Source organism: Battus philenor, unplaced genomic scaffold (assembly GCF_028537555.1).
Source record: "Battus philenor isolate CCGP_79_NKW_IND1 unplaced genomic scaffold, ilBatPhil1.0.hap1 SCAF_13, whole genome shotgun sequence".
Taxonomy (NCBI): domain Eukaryota; kingdom Metazoa; phylum Arthropoda; class Insecta; order Lepidoptera; family Papilionidae; genus Battus; species Battus philenor.
Genome location: NW_027181675.1, coordinates 14,263,219 through 14,277,761, shown reverse-complemented (window position 1 = coordinate 14,277,761; position 14,543 = coordinate 14,263,219). Strand labels below are relative to the sequence as shown.

The 14,543-nt window shown below is 32.8% G+C and overlaps 2 protein-coding genes across 2 annotated transcripts; one reads left to right on the top strand and one right to left on the bottom strand.

The window, feature by feature from the left end:
- Window positions 1-605: 605 nt before the first annotated feature.
- On the bottom strand, window positions 606-5,219 carry LOC137933351 (rRNA N6-adenosine-methyltransferase ZCCHC4). Its single transcript, XM_068777279.1, has 6 exons — window positions 4,858-5,219; window positions 4,295-4,536; window positions 3,297-3,500; window positions 2,213-2,414; window positions 1,147-1,467; window positions 606-715 (listed from the first exon to the last, which is right to left on the bottom strand). The coding sequence occupies exons 1-6, from the start codon at window positions 5,158-5,160 to the stop codon at window positions 623-625; spliced, it is 1,365 nt and encodes a 454-aa protein (XP_068633380.1). The 5' UTR covers window positions 5,161-5,219; the 3' UTR covers window positions 606-622.
- Window positions 5,220-5,913: 694 nt separating this feature from the next.
- Window positions 5,914-11,718, top strand: P32 (complement C1q binding protein P32). Its single transcript, XM_068777232.1, has 5 exons — window positions 5,914-6,239; window positions 8,138-8,288; window positions 8,845-9,041; window positions 9,329-9,417; window positions 11,170-11,718. The coding sequence occupies exons 1-5, from the start codon at window positions 6,005-6,007 to the stop codon at window positions 11,320-11,322; spliced, it is 825 nt and encodes a 274-aa protein (XP_068633333.1). The 5' UTR covers window positions 5,914-6,004; the 3' UTR covers window positions 11,323-11,718.
- Window positions 11,719-14,543: the final 2,825 nt, after the last annotated feature.

Here is a 14,543-nt window from a genome sequence, read left to right as displayed (position 1 = left end):
GATTTAGATATCGACAATTGACAACGATAGTTAAAGTTAGTTAAGGGTTAACTAAAAATTCTAACCCCAGTGCATTCCTTATATTGAGTGAAAATGTTAATTTTAGTGTCACTGGCTGCAAACATTAAAATTCAACTTCCAATTTTTGATGCAGCTAATGCTCGTTTGTAGCCAATTAGACTGACACACCTCGAGACATTACCCCTTTTTTTGAGAAAAAAAAGCGAAGGAAAAAAAAATGAAATATTAAAGACAGTCTGGTAATAAAAATGTAATATGAAAAAAATATTGATAACAATGGCTGTAGCCTCTGAAATAAGATAGGGGAAGTAGAGGTATTTTTTATGTCATTATTAGTGTTACCTATTTTCAGGTAAGTTATATGAACATAAAAAAATGTTGTATCAAAATTTTTTATATTTTGTTTTTTATTTTTAATCTGTAAAATTGAATGAATTAAACTTTCCGCAAATATTCTATATTTAAACCATTTTGAAAAAATAATTATATGAAATTAAGGGCATTGAAGACAGACATGATTACAATACATATTTCAATGTAATGTACGAAATAATTCCACAGTATAATTTTTATACATTTATTTTTATTAGTTTACACAAAACTAAGCATTTTTTCGCTTCTTCTTTTTGACTCCTTCCTCCTGTAACGGACATTGTGATTGCTTGTGCCCCTTTTCATTACATTTGTAACAGGACTGAAATAAAAAATATACATAAAAGTATTTCTTAGTTATTCAACATCATGTCTAATTAATTTGTCTAATTAATTCTATTAAACCAAAGGAAAGTTTTTTTTTGCCGCAAACAAAACTAATCCCTAAGGCTGTCTATGGGGAAGGAATTGAGTTCTTTGTTTGTTTAAAATTTAGAAATATTACCATCAATGTTATACAGTTATATGCTTCAAACTGTTATTTGTTTTTCAACTTGTTTTATAATTTATAATCTTTAATCATATAGGATCTCTATCTGCTTAGTAATTTCTATCATAGCATTTTGTGAATATATGTTTAGTAGTTGAAGTTCACAATGCATTGTTTTGTAGTTTTAAAAATTTTGGTTTTGGAATATTGAACATAACCTAATTTTTCTTTTTTTGCATAAAATATGTACAAGATTCTCTCACCTGTGATTCTATGACAGCTCCACACTCATGTTTAACATGGCAACACCGTTCACAAGTCTTGCAATGTTCATACGTCGGCTTAACACACCTCTTGCACAACTTGCAGTGTTTATATGTTGTGCCATCTTTGCTAGTGCACTCTCTGCATTTGGTGCAGTGATTGTTAGTCTGTGACACCCAGAATTTGCACTTGTCACAAAGTTTATAATTACTGTCATTTGACAGGTCTATTGTAATGAAGGGGAGGTTTGTGAAGAAACGCACTGGTGATCCGACTTTGCGTCCTCCCTTTTGGAATTTCTTGTGGTTCTGATATTCTACCTGGAATGCATTGTACACTCTATTTGAAAATCAATGGTTGTGCAATTAAATAATTAATTATACTACTGTGATCAGAAAGCATGAAATAATATTTGTTTTCTTAGGTTATTAGGACAGTCAATAATATTTTCAGTTGTCAAGTTACATGTATTTCTATCAAATGTTTTGTTCGTCGTCAATCAATTTTGTTAAACACTTCATTTTTTTTGAGAAAAAAGCGTCAAATACTACTCATATCATTCCACAACCTCTATATTTGCCTAATTTGGCTTTGTGCAACTTCTGGCTATTCAGCAAACTCAAAAGACCAATGCATGGAGGTCTTGACGGCTATACATGGATAAAGATGATTCAATTTCAAAGACTGGAAAAATCGCTGGCTAATGTGCATTTTATCATATGGAGATTACTATGAATGTGATGAAATTGGTTTAAAAAGATAATTTAAAATTTAAATTTTCTTAAAAAATTCACTTCATTTTTTTCTAATACTGGCGATAAAGAAAAAAAAGAGTAAAAGCAATTTAAAAATTAGAATTCATTCTGCCAGAAATTATTGGCCTGCTACATTTCAATAGAGAAATAAATGAATGTAACATTTTTTAAAGTGATCACTTTATACAGAATGATTAAAAATAGGTGTAAGATCTTTAAAAGTTTTTGCTGACTAGTGAGTTATACACTCACTTTTAATACTTTCACACACATAACCGATCACTCGAATTTTTAAAATTTAAAAAGTCACCTGATAATCATGCATCTTTATTTCTGGAACAAGGTTCCGTATATACGGTTCAGAGAAATATGGAAATGTCCAGATGACAGGAAGAAGACCCTCGCCATCACACACATTCCTGTAAGAGGCTGATAGTTCTTTAATGGTTTGCACCAATGGTTCCACTCTTCCTCCGAAAGGTGGATCTATTACAATGCATAGACCAGAATCTCTGAAACAATTAATTAAGACTGTTAATATGATACAAACCTCTAATAGTAACAACCTTGTAACATTAGTTGATAAAAGATTATAAAGGCTCCAGAGGCAATAATGCTGCAGATGAGCTCACCCTGAGAGGCTCCTACATAGTTGTTTACGGCCTGAAGCCCCTCAGTGGGTAGAACACTAAAGGACTACCCACTGCGGATGGATCACTTTAGAACCTAACCGAGATTGCCCACAACATCAAGGGTCTGCTGGAATTTCTTGAAGAGTTGAGTTGGCTTGAGTAAGGCTAACTTCGTCGTAAAATGATCTTATTATATTATTAGTATAGTATTACATTGATAGAGCAAATATTAATAGTGTAGTCTCCACGCTTGAAGTTACATTACTATGACACAAATGTAATCCTGTGTGCCCCAACCAGATGACACACTAAGTGAAGACAGAACTATCATTTTGTTGACTGATGAGATATTTGAAGCCATGTGATTATGGGAACCCTTCAAATTATTATTCCAATATCATTTTTATACAATATAATGCATTACATTCATGTGTATAAATGTAATTATAACAAACTGCCATTGCAGATATAGTTTAAAATTTCATGATTTACAACTAAAGTCGACGTTGGGCTGTGGATAAGATTTTATGGCTGATGGACACCGCACCGAAGTGGTTAACAAAATTAAAACAAAGGTAATAGTAAATCTAACCAAGTAAAAAGAAAAAAAAAGCAAATGAACATATTACATTAAAGTGATATAGCAAATTTTAATATCAAAAAGTTCTATGACCCAAACTTTAACACAAGACATCAGCAAGATTTTTTGCCCAATTGCCAAGCTCTGGTAAAGAGACATAAAAACAGTGTAAATGTCCTTACTTTGTACTCTTAAAAAACTTTTTCAATGTTTTCTCATCATCTTTCCCATTAAACAAATAGTTGTTGAACATGTTGTACCAGATGAATTTACTTGGCGGGTTAAACAGATGATGGCGGGTGTCATAATCCAGAAGGATGGAATCAAATTCCTTGTCAGCTTGAGCAGCCTCATGAATGGAAGGAGTTCCCACACACAGAATATTCCTGAAATCAATTTTACATAACATTAATAAACTTACAAGTTTTCCTTGTCTGGATTATTGAAAGTTCCATTACTTTATGATCTTTTGGTCATATAGCTTTCTCTCGCAAAGTTTTCTTTGAATGATATAATGTAGTAGCAATGTTATTTGATTTAATTTAAAGACTTAATATTATTAATACATGTAAATAGTTGTATAATAATAAACAAAAAAGTACAATGGGCGGTCTTATCACACAAGACAATCTCTTACAGACAACCATAGTATGGAAAGTAATTTATTTTCAAGGAATTGGTTCTTCTTTTCAGCCAATGGACACCACTTATAGGCCTCACCTGAAGATTGGTATAATGACCGGTCTGAATGAGCTGCTCACAACCACCAAATTCCCATGACCATTGAAATTGATTATATCAACTCTTATTTGTGTAGGCACTTTTTAAAATTTCAATAAAATTGACATATGTATGTTTGATCTTGAATATCTAGCTAACCAAGGCACATATACAAGCAATCACTAAACTACAGTTATCATAAAAACTAATTACCGACTACTTTATCAACATCATGTCAGTTGATAGACACACACTGCAAGACATAGGCCTGTTGCAAATGTCACCATGATCACCAACTATATGGTATGTGAAAATAAAAAAGTCAACTCTGGCCTTTTTCTCTATGACATGGTGTAATGTACCTAAATGGTACACAAATATACATAAAAGGTATGTGTCTCAAATTTAGTGAATAAATCATAATTAATGGTTAAAAACTAATACTCAAGCCAGTGTTCACCTGATTTTATTATTTCGAAGTATGCCAAGAACAGTGCTTATTGATTTCTTTGAAAACAGGTACTGCGCCTCCCTTTGATCATTCTCAAGTGGAGGAAGCCAGGTTGTTGGCTTTGCCAATTGTTCATCTGTTAGTGACATGACCACTTTGTGGTCCTTCAAATGTTTCTTGCTCTGGGCTAATATGTACAGTTCCTTACATGTGTCACAGTACGCCCTGTTAGTTGCATGTTTAGTTTTAATCTGCAAAAAAAAAAAACAAGATTAAAATGTACATCTGTGCAGAAAGTAGTAATTAAAACAGGAATATGCTTATGGATCTGAAGGTACTGGAGTAGAGATAGACCTGCAAGAGTAGCTTAGGACATTCATCCACAATGTAGACAGATGACCGTGTCTTTGGAAAGGTACAGGTACTATTCGTAATCTATGGGGGAGGCTTATCTCCAGTGGCTTTCCTATCACTGAAATAGTAATGATGAATCTAGGTGATGATAATTTCAAAGTAAAATTACAGAACTTCATCTTCTTCATTGATCAAACACATCATTAAGTAACACTAACCTCGTTAAAGTTCTTCCAAGCTGCAGTTTTATCGAGCTTAGGTATCAAAGTATAGTATTTCGCGTTGCGTTGGCGGACATTCTCTTTTTTCCAGTCTTCCTCGTCAATATGCACAGTGCAGTCCTGTTTCTTACGGCAAAGGGAACAGGAAAAATAGCGGCCTTTTTCTGACGAAAATAACAGAGTTGGCCCGTGAAGACATAACGGGTGGTTAGTTACATCTTCAGCAATAACCTCAACGGACGAAGCCTTTTGACTTTTTGAATCCTTTACTTGACCATCGAACTTCCTTTTCTTAGCCATTTTATTACTATAAAGAGTTTAGTAAATTGATTCAAATTACAATCCTAATGCGTTTAAAAACACGTGAATGTGACAAATGTCACAAATGTCATCTAAACATGTGGACCCGGCGAAAGAATGACGTATAAAAATGTCTATAGTGCTAAATTATAGATACTTTACATTCGATAATATATATAGGTACCTAATATTTATAATTGATTTACTAAAACTTAGAGTTTAACATAGTAGAGAACAAATATATCTAAAATGGTAATAAATTTCATAATATTTTGTTTGATGTTAATATAAGAATTATAAAACAAATACAAAGTTAATTATTTTATTAACTTTCCTATCATAACTATGCTTTACTACTTAAAATCTGTGTTTATCAAATGTATCTGAATTTAAGTAAGAAGCAAAAGAACTCCATTTTTTATACATAGGAGATAAGTAGTGTTCGGAAATATTGATGGTTACTATCACGAAATTTCTTTCCATTGCCACGCTTTAGTATTTTGCTGCAGCTTTAAGGGTAGTATTAGCCAAATACATGTAAAGGAGGGATTGGTTATAAAAGGGGAGCGAATTTTATGGTACCCAAGATTTGTCAAGGATCCCAAATTTATGTGTACTGCTAATTTAGAGTCAGTTATTATTTTTTGCGGTTTTGCAAAATTTTTAGTTAAAATTATTGGTTTTTATTTAATATATACTAAAATATTATTTATTTGTTATAGTAGTACTGGCAACTTCCTAGATTCATTTTTGATTTTTTCAACCGGTGTGAAATTCAATTTGATTCCTTTTGACATTATTTGACATTCTTTTATTTCGCGCAGTAATAGGAAAAGTTTTAAAAATGAACGGTTTAGTGAAAACGGCGCATAGAGTTATTCAAAATTGCGTTAAAAATACCAGTTTGACCGGCGCCCTAGTATCACGCACCCATGCTCCAGTGAAACGTGACTTCACCAGAGGAATATGGCACATGAGCTGCTCCAAGAGATTGGATGGAGCCAGTACTGTGAGCTTGTTGCACAACCATTCAAATACTTGCAGTTGCGGTTGTGGTCTGAAGGCGCTCCACACAAAAGGTAGTTTTGTATATTCGTAATTTTTTTAGGTTATATGATTACACCATGCTTAATTCATTCTCTATTTCAGACTTTCAATATCTATAATTCCTCTTATTTCAATAATAAATGCGGAATATTATACACAAAATTAATTTGCGTTTTTGTTAAACAGACCAACAAAGTGAACGCGATAAAACCAAACCCCTTGGTAAGTCCTCAATCCCTATCCTTCCTACCCCGCTAATTCCTATTTTATTCGTTGCTAAAGTAGTTTATGTGTGAGTTGGTTATGTAATAGTCATTTTAAGGATAGTTTGTATTTATAATTTAGTAGTTACTATCATTAATAAAAGTAAATTGATTATATCTAAAGTCTTAAGTATAATTAATAATTTATGTACTTTTTGACAAGTTGTAACAAGCATTGGTATAAATAAAAAGAGTATTTCAATTGTATATTACACAAAAATTTAAAACAAATCTTTGTTGAACAGTGAGCTTGCAGGGGTTGCTTTTTTTAAATTTTTCTTGAATTTTTTTGAATATTTGTCCTGTTTCAATTGTGTGTGTAACATTTACTTTAAAATTTAACATGCTGCTATTTCACTATGAGCATAGTAGTTAACATGGAAATGAAGTGTGTGCAGTGCCTCATTTCACAATCTTTTATAAACAGAATTCAGTTTTAAATGTTTTATTTATATATTTGTAGACACATTTTATTTTATATAACTATATATATAAAGATTGACGTGTGTCTGGCTATCTATACTCAATAGATTAAGAAACCATACACCAAATTGCCATGAAAATTAAGGACATTACAAGGATTTTGAAAAAAAAATTTTTTTTCACCATTTTCAATATCAAAACTGTCTTCATGTTCAGATTTTAAATTAAATGTGTATATAAACAGCAAACAAGTAAATGGACACATCTAGTTTACTACACATTATTTCGAAAGTACTGAATCAAATGCTTCTTAGTATAGAATACTGTATTGTTAGTCGCAATATCCCTGCATCACTAAACTGTAGTGCTATAATCACTTCAGTTTCAAATGCAGGGTAAAACAATTAATATTTACATCCAGAGACAAGAGTATTTATCTTGTTTCTGCATAAGGGTATTAGACAATTGTTTTACACATTTGAATTAAAAAAATATACACTAACAAAATCTATTATGTAAATGTATCTAGACATCCATTTATATGTTACTGACCCCTAATACTGCCTACATAATAACCATTTCACATTAAAGAAAGCTCCAACTCACCCTGAGAGCAATGGAGAGGGATATGCTTGGAGTATTGATGTGTGATTGAATCAGAAATGAGGAGATCCTTAGAAAATATTGGGGTGGAACAGTCCCTTGAGTTAACACTAGCCGGTAAACACAGCATAGATGGACTGACATAAGGTTGCAGAAAGTCGCTGTACATAAGCAGTGAACTTCCTATGTAACTTTTGTCAGTCATTGTATTTTGTGCGACAGAGATAACACACTACGAAGCTGAAATTAGTCGATTGTCTATTTCATTATATATTTTATTATATATATATATATATAATAAAAATTGCTGATTTTACCAAATACCTTGATTTTATAACTATTACAGTAGCTGGCAATAAATATATATATATATATATATATATATATATATATATATATAAATATCTGAAAATTTGATAATCAATATAGATCATTTAAAATCACTATTTTATGTGAAAAGTGCTTGCTCCAAAAGCCAATCTTCGTTAATTTATAAAAGGTTTTAGGTTAAGCGCCCTCTGTGATCTACAGGCTTCAACCCTTGGAACCTGCCAATGCCATTTGGGCAGCAGTGAGAGTCCAGGCCAAAAAGCTTAATGCTGGTTATAAGTATTAATATTCATTGATTTATGTATGTTCAGGTGAAAGAGAACTAGTGGAGTTTCTGACGGAGGAGATTGTAGCTGAACGCAAAGCACAGAAACTGAAGGTGCTGCCATCGGAGGTTGAAGGTTTTGCAGTTAAAGGAGATGGTGCAGAGGTGGTCCTTACCAAGCAACTCAAAGATGAAACGTAAGCTGTAGTTTAGAAAATTACTCTTTTGCGAATTATTTTAGTCATATTTTTCAAAAATATTTAGAAATAGTAACATATATTTATAGTAAGCTTACATAAGAGTTTTCTGTGAACACAGCTCCAATGAAGCTGTAAAAGCCCTTTGGGCTAGCAGCATCATTAGGAATATTATATATGATTTATTTTAAATACACCTCTTTTCAAATTATTATCCATTCGGGATAAAAAATTTTCTCTAGAGGCAACCAAAAGCCAGTAGATGTGTCATGGGTAGAGGCCCACTGCTAGATGGATCACCGACAAAGTTGAGGTTGCGGAAAGTTGCTGGATGCAGGCAGCATGATACCGGTTGCCATGGATCTTTGGGGGAGGAGACCTATGCCGGCTGGTATGTTGATGATGATATGACAATCACCAGGCTCAAGGAGACCAAGAAGGCCCAATGGATACATAAGGCTAATAAAGATGGCGACACATTTTCATTTATTCAATACAACAAGAGTTGATTATGGTAATATTAATATACACAATTTGTTTTTTCAATATGTTACAGTATAAGAATTACATTCAATGTTAACCACACTGTCGACTCTGAAGACCTGGGTGAGGGTGAGGTGCAAACTGAGAAGCAAGAGTTCACGGAGATGCGATCCAAGCCACAGTTTGAAGTTGATCTGGTGCGTGGGGACAGCACTCTTGGGTTCACCTGCTCATTTCTACAAGATCCACCAGCACCTGGTGATGAGTACAGTAAGTATAATTACTCTTAAAGTTTACTCCTAGTCTAGAAATGATTCTTAGACCATGTGCATTGTAGGGTGGCCATGGAGTCATCTGAAAAGGACCTCATCTATAAAACCAAAGTCACTTAATTTTTATTAAAAAGTATAAATAACTTTCGTAATTCGTGCAGTATGGTAACATTTGTAATGTGGGATGCATATAGCTACTTAAAATTTTACTTTTAGGTTATAAGTAAATTCAATTACCAATAAAGAGGAGCAAAATTTAAATATTTACCTTTCCACTATTTCCAGGTGACGTTTTCGGTATCGACGAGGTGACGCTGTACCAAGGAGAGTGGTCAGACAAAGTGTATGCAGTAGCAGGAGATGTTCTTGATGGGGTATGTATTTATTTAACTTCAACATTAGAACATAGGTTTTACTGCGACTAGACCATGGATTATGGCTTCTATACTTTTTGTAAAGGCTAGCGTCCAATATTAAGGGAATTGTGAATAGTTGTTACTTAGGTTTAATTTAAAAACTATCTATTACAAAGTTTTAGTTCTCAACATGGGTGTACCAAGCAATCCCATAGGCAAATAGTGAGAAAAAAAACATTTCACAACAGATATATGGAAAATTGTATTTTATATGTTGTTAAAATAACCCTGCTTCCACTATCAGAAGCAGAAATTGGATGATTTTTCATAGATAATTGCTTCTGGCTTGATATTATATAAAGATCTATAGTCCATATAAGGAAAATCTGTGATCTACGCGACATATCACAATGTCACGATTTTTATACATTGATGGTTTGCATTGAAATTATAAATAATATTATTAAGTGACAAATCAATAATTTCTAAACTTTATTTTTAGTAAAGTGATTTAAATTTTAAAAATTAGGCAATATTTAATTAGAGAATTTTCCATGTGGATCCAACAAACACTATATGTAGCTTTATCTCAAATTTAGCTTTGTTTAAATATTGAGAAAAAATATTGAACATTATACTAATAGTAAGATCATTATTTTCAACCACAATATTAAGATTTACTTGGCCTAGTGGTTAGGTCGGAGGGCCAATAACCCTAGGGGTCCAAGTTCTAATCTGGGCATAAAAATTTTCAATGGTCACTTTTCAAGCCCCATTTATTACGCCACACTTGATGCTATAACACATGTAGTTGTCAGGTGCCGAAAATGGGGTAAACTGAATTCATTGATGTGAAGTTGGATCTTAATTTGTATGAGGTTCATTCATTGACATGGGACATTTTTATTTACGAAATTTATTGAGCAATTTATTATTAAATTATATACAAATTTCGATTTTTTTTCACGGGTAAAAAAATGATAATTCTAATTTTAAATTTTCACTTAAGTTTTCCACTGTCAAATTTAAATTTATTTTCGATAAATTTTATAATTGTTGCATCTTCTATTCAATATCATTAGCAATGGACCTAAACAGTCAATGCCAAAAATGTATATTTATTAATTTATAAAAATGTCATTATTTTGTTATTTTTAATTTCTCAGTTTAATTGCTAGGAGATCAATCAATCAAAATCAATCAATCTTTGGACCTAAACAGTCAATGGCTAAAATGTATATTTATACAAATGTGATTATTTTGTTATTTTTAATTTCTTAGTTTAATTGTTAGGAAATCAATCAATCAAAATCAATCAAATCAATTTTTTTTTAATACGATGACATTAATATTTTTCAAGAAACTTATTTTTTGCATTAATGCCATTTAAATTTTACAAAACTTTATTAATATTCATTTCGTTATCATTTTTGATAAACTCCATACTGTCAAGTTGCAATTAAAAATAAAAGGAATTTCAGGATTAAAACTTCGTTTACCTGTTCAAAAGCTATGATTATATCAAACAGTAATTGTTTTAAAAAAATTTAACTTGGACACAACTAGAATTTAGTAATATCGTGATTTTTGTTGCTGTTTGTTTTTTTTAACTTACAGAAAAATACCATTCATTATTTTTGGGCAGTAAACTTTCTATAGGCACAATGTTTTAAAATGAAGGATAAGAAAACCAATTTTATTTCATTATCAATAAAAAGAAGTCGATTTGTAGATACACAAAAATTATAACTATATATTCTTCACTTGCAGTACCTGTATGATCTCTTGATGAACCTGCTGGAGGAGAAGGGTGTGAGCAATGAGTTTGCCCAAAAGCTGTCTGACTTCAGCACCGCCTATGAGCACTCTGCCTACATCAACATGCTGGAAGGCATCTCGAAGTTTACAATTGGCAAGCAATAAAATGACAGATGTTTCAGGGTAGCCAACTCACTTTGCAGAAGGTTTAATTTTCAAGGCATTGTTGAAGCAAAGTACAAACCTTTTATTATTTAACAATTTGTTTATATGTATGACTTTAATTCGATCTGCTGTAATTAAATTTGATTCCTGTGTATCTTTTCAAATATATTTTAATTTATTGTATCGTTTTGAATGTTTGTTGATTGCCAGTCCTTGCTGCATACTTGTTTTTTAATTTTGTATAGTTTGTGATATGGGCAAAGTGAGTTGTGGTCGTGCGACGGCAGCGGAGGCATTTACTTGCTAAGGTTAGCTTTAAAATGTAGCGTAGTATGAAATGTTTGTTGGAACCGTTTAGTTATAATTTAATTAGTTCTGAATAAATAATCTTCGACATTTGTTGTTTTATTTTGTATAGTCTAGTATTTTTAACATACCTACTTAAAAAAAAAAACGCTCTGTATTTTTAAAGACCTTGTTCCCTTCCGTCATGTGTCCAGGTTTATTCTTTTAAAATTTCACGTCACATCCTTCACAATTCCATTCTTCCAGGTGGATTGTAAAATCGTGTAATTGTTAAAAATTATTGATTGTAAACATTTTATATAACTGCCTGATTTTTTAATTTATTTTCACTTTTACATTCGGATCTTTTAAAAATACGCTATCGAATATAAAAGGAGTTTTATAGATTTTAGATATTGACTTTATTTTGGTTTCCTATACTTCATGGCCTAAAAAGCGAGAGGGGGACGTTCTTATACACAATTTTTATTGACTTATGACATAAGTTTAGACAATAGTTACCTTATGACCTTAAATTCATGTAAACCATAGTTCCTGTCTGAAATGGCAACTTGTTAATATTACTAAACTTGAGTAATTAATTATCTGTGAAGTACACTTTCAGTCCAATCACATGGTTGACAGGTCACATTGTTACAGTTGTCAAAAGTCACCGGCCCATTTGATATCTGTTAAGGAGACCTATGTCCAGCTATGAACTGCTTATAGCTATAAAAATTATTGGCGAAACCTGTCTTATCATTGCAAATGATATTTAAACCAGTTAACAATGTTTCACTCTGTATTTCCTCTAAATTAAAATAAATTACAATAATTCTGTCCCACATGGCTTAACATAGTTGAAGAAACAATATATTGAATACAATGTTAAACTATTGTACTAAATACATTGTTTTGTATCAAGGTTGAGGTGGAATGAATTAAAATGTCAGTTTGTATTACAAATTTCTATTATCCGTGTTTACAGAGAAAAAGGTTATATACATGAAATGAATAATTGAGCATATGTACTTGGAAAAGAATGTATAAATGTGTACTTTATACACTGGAAGACATTGAATGCAAGCCGCTTTAAACTGTTCCTATTGGAAGTCTGGGGGTAACCTATGTTTAGCAATTAACGTTTTACGGTTGAAGTGATGGTGTACTATAATAATAAGTACTTCCCCTAAACCTTGGTTATGTGGTCGGGTCACCGTAGTGGCAGGTCAACCACGTCGCTCAGCCCCAACGACTGTCGGCTGCACAAGCGATGTTCCCCGCCATTATAGACAAACTAATAATTCTTTGACATATGTCAGTGACTTTAGTTCTTATGAGGGACTCATTTCTTATTTGATTTCGTTCCGAAGTTTCAAGCATAACTTTCTTCTGTTTATAAATATGTAAATTGACATTATTTTACCATTAGCAATTTGCTATTTTTTTATATAATTGTGAGAAATTATATTTATCACATAGCATACGTGGCAAAGCGTATAAGGTGTACTTAACCTAAAAATTTTAGAACTACTAAAAGTGACAGCTCTCCCGGAAGATTTTTCTATGCCGTCGGGTTTTTAGTTCCCTTAGATCAGTGATTCCCAAAGTGGTCTATATCGACCCCTAGGGGTCTCTATGACAACCTGCAAGGGGACTACGTCTGCGAAAAAAAAATTGGGGGTCCATTAAATGAAAATGGGGGTCCAAAATGGGGGGGTGGATCTCAATACATACACTGCTAGTACCTATTTACTTACATCATACTGTCTTATAATATCAAAACATTTACTCGATTTATAAAAGTATCTATGAAGTAAAAAAAATATTATATATATTTATAAAATTGTGTAAGTTGTAGAATGTTGGTATTCGCTTTGTGGTCGCAATACATTTTGAACTTGTAAAAACCTGAGAGTCGCAGTCTCAAAGCTTCGCTGCCTTGCTCTGACTTGTTCAATTCGTCACTCTATAAATACGAATGTGAGACAAACAAATAAATTCACAGGAAATCAATATCAGGTAAGTAGGGGGTCTACCCAACCCGGAAAACATAGCAAGGGGTCTACGACACAAAAAAGTTTGGGGAACTCTGCCTTAGATGAACGCACCGTTAAGTAATTGGACGCGAAAAAATAATGGCGTCATAGATTTGGCGAACTTTATCGCTCCACATGTTTAGAATTCTTATTCAGAGTTGCCTAAGATAGCCGAACCTTGGCTCGATCACTTTTCTATTATTGGATTGTAGTTGTAATGTGCCAAATCAATATTGTTTTTTTAACCTCAATTTCTGTACGTTGATATTCAAAATTTAAATTATTATCATCATTTCAGTCATAGGACATCCGTTGTTGGACATAGGGGAACCCATATTTACAATTTGGACGATTGGAAGCGGCCTGTACTCAACTTTCACGGTCTTAACAAGGTCCACAGGGGGCGGCTCTAGCTCGTGTAGCGCCCGTGTGCAATGTAACCCTGCCGCCCTCTAGGCCTGACTCTCCCCTCCCCCGCGGCTATAAATATTAACTTTGCCGTCATAACAACAAAGTTTTTTCATATTCCAATAAGATTTTTATAAGTAGATATATCTTACAGTATGGTATTAGTTACGGCCTTTCTTCTTATGACAGCAGAATAACACTCGTTGTTTTGTTGCGTGTAGCACATCTCTGTTGCGAAACTAAGCGAGTATGATGGTCCAAGACGATGCTCTTAGCTGTCTCAGAGAGTGCCGCGGTGCCCCTTGAGACGGCGGCGCCCGTGTGCATTGCACACCCTACATTATAGGTTAAGCCGCCCCTGAAGGTCCACTCCTGAAATTTACAGCCTAAGTAGCTATCTGTTTTGCGTTCTAAGTGGCCTGCCAACTCCGACTTCAAATTTAAATAGCAGTGACTAAAATGTTATATAATGTTATATAACTTACTAAC

Excerpts from the sequence above, each read along its gene's own strand:
- LOC137933351 (XM_068777279.1), bottom strand. The coding sequence starts at position 5,160 with ATGGCTAAGAAAAGGAAGTTCGATGGTCAAGTAAAGGATTCAAAAAGT. Across the intron at positions 3,501-4,294 it reads CTTCGAAATAATAAAATCAG|GAATATTCTGTGTGTGGGAA; the intron begins GTGAACACTGGC and ends AATTGATTTCAG. Across the intron at positions 1,468-2,212 it reads TAAAGATGCATGATTATCAG|GTAGAATATCAGAACCACAA; the intron begins GTGACTTTTTAA and ends AATGCATTCCAG.
- P32 (XM_068777232.1), top strand. The coding sequence starts at position 6,005 with ATGAACGGTTTAGTGAAAACGGCGCATAGAGTTATTCAAAATTGCGTT. Across the intron at positions 8,289-8,844 it reads AAGCAACTCAAAGATGAAAC|TATAAGAATTACATTCAATG; the intron begins GTAAGCTGTAGT and ends AATATGTTACAG. Across the intron at positions 9,042-9,328 it reads AGCACCTGGTGATGAGTACA|GTGACGTTTTCGGTATCGAC; the intron begins GTAAGTATAATT and ends CACTATTTCCAG.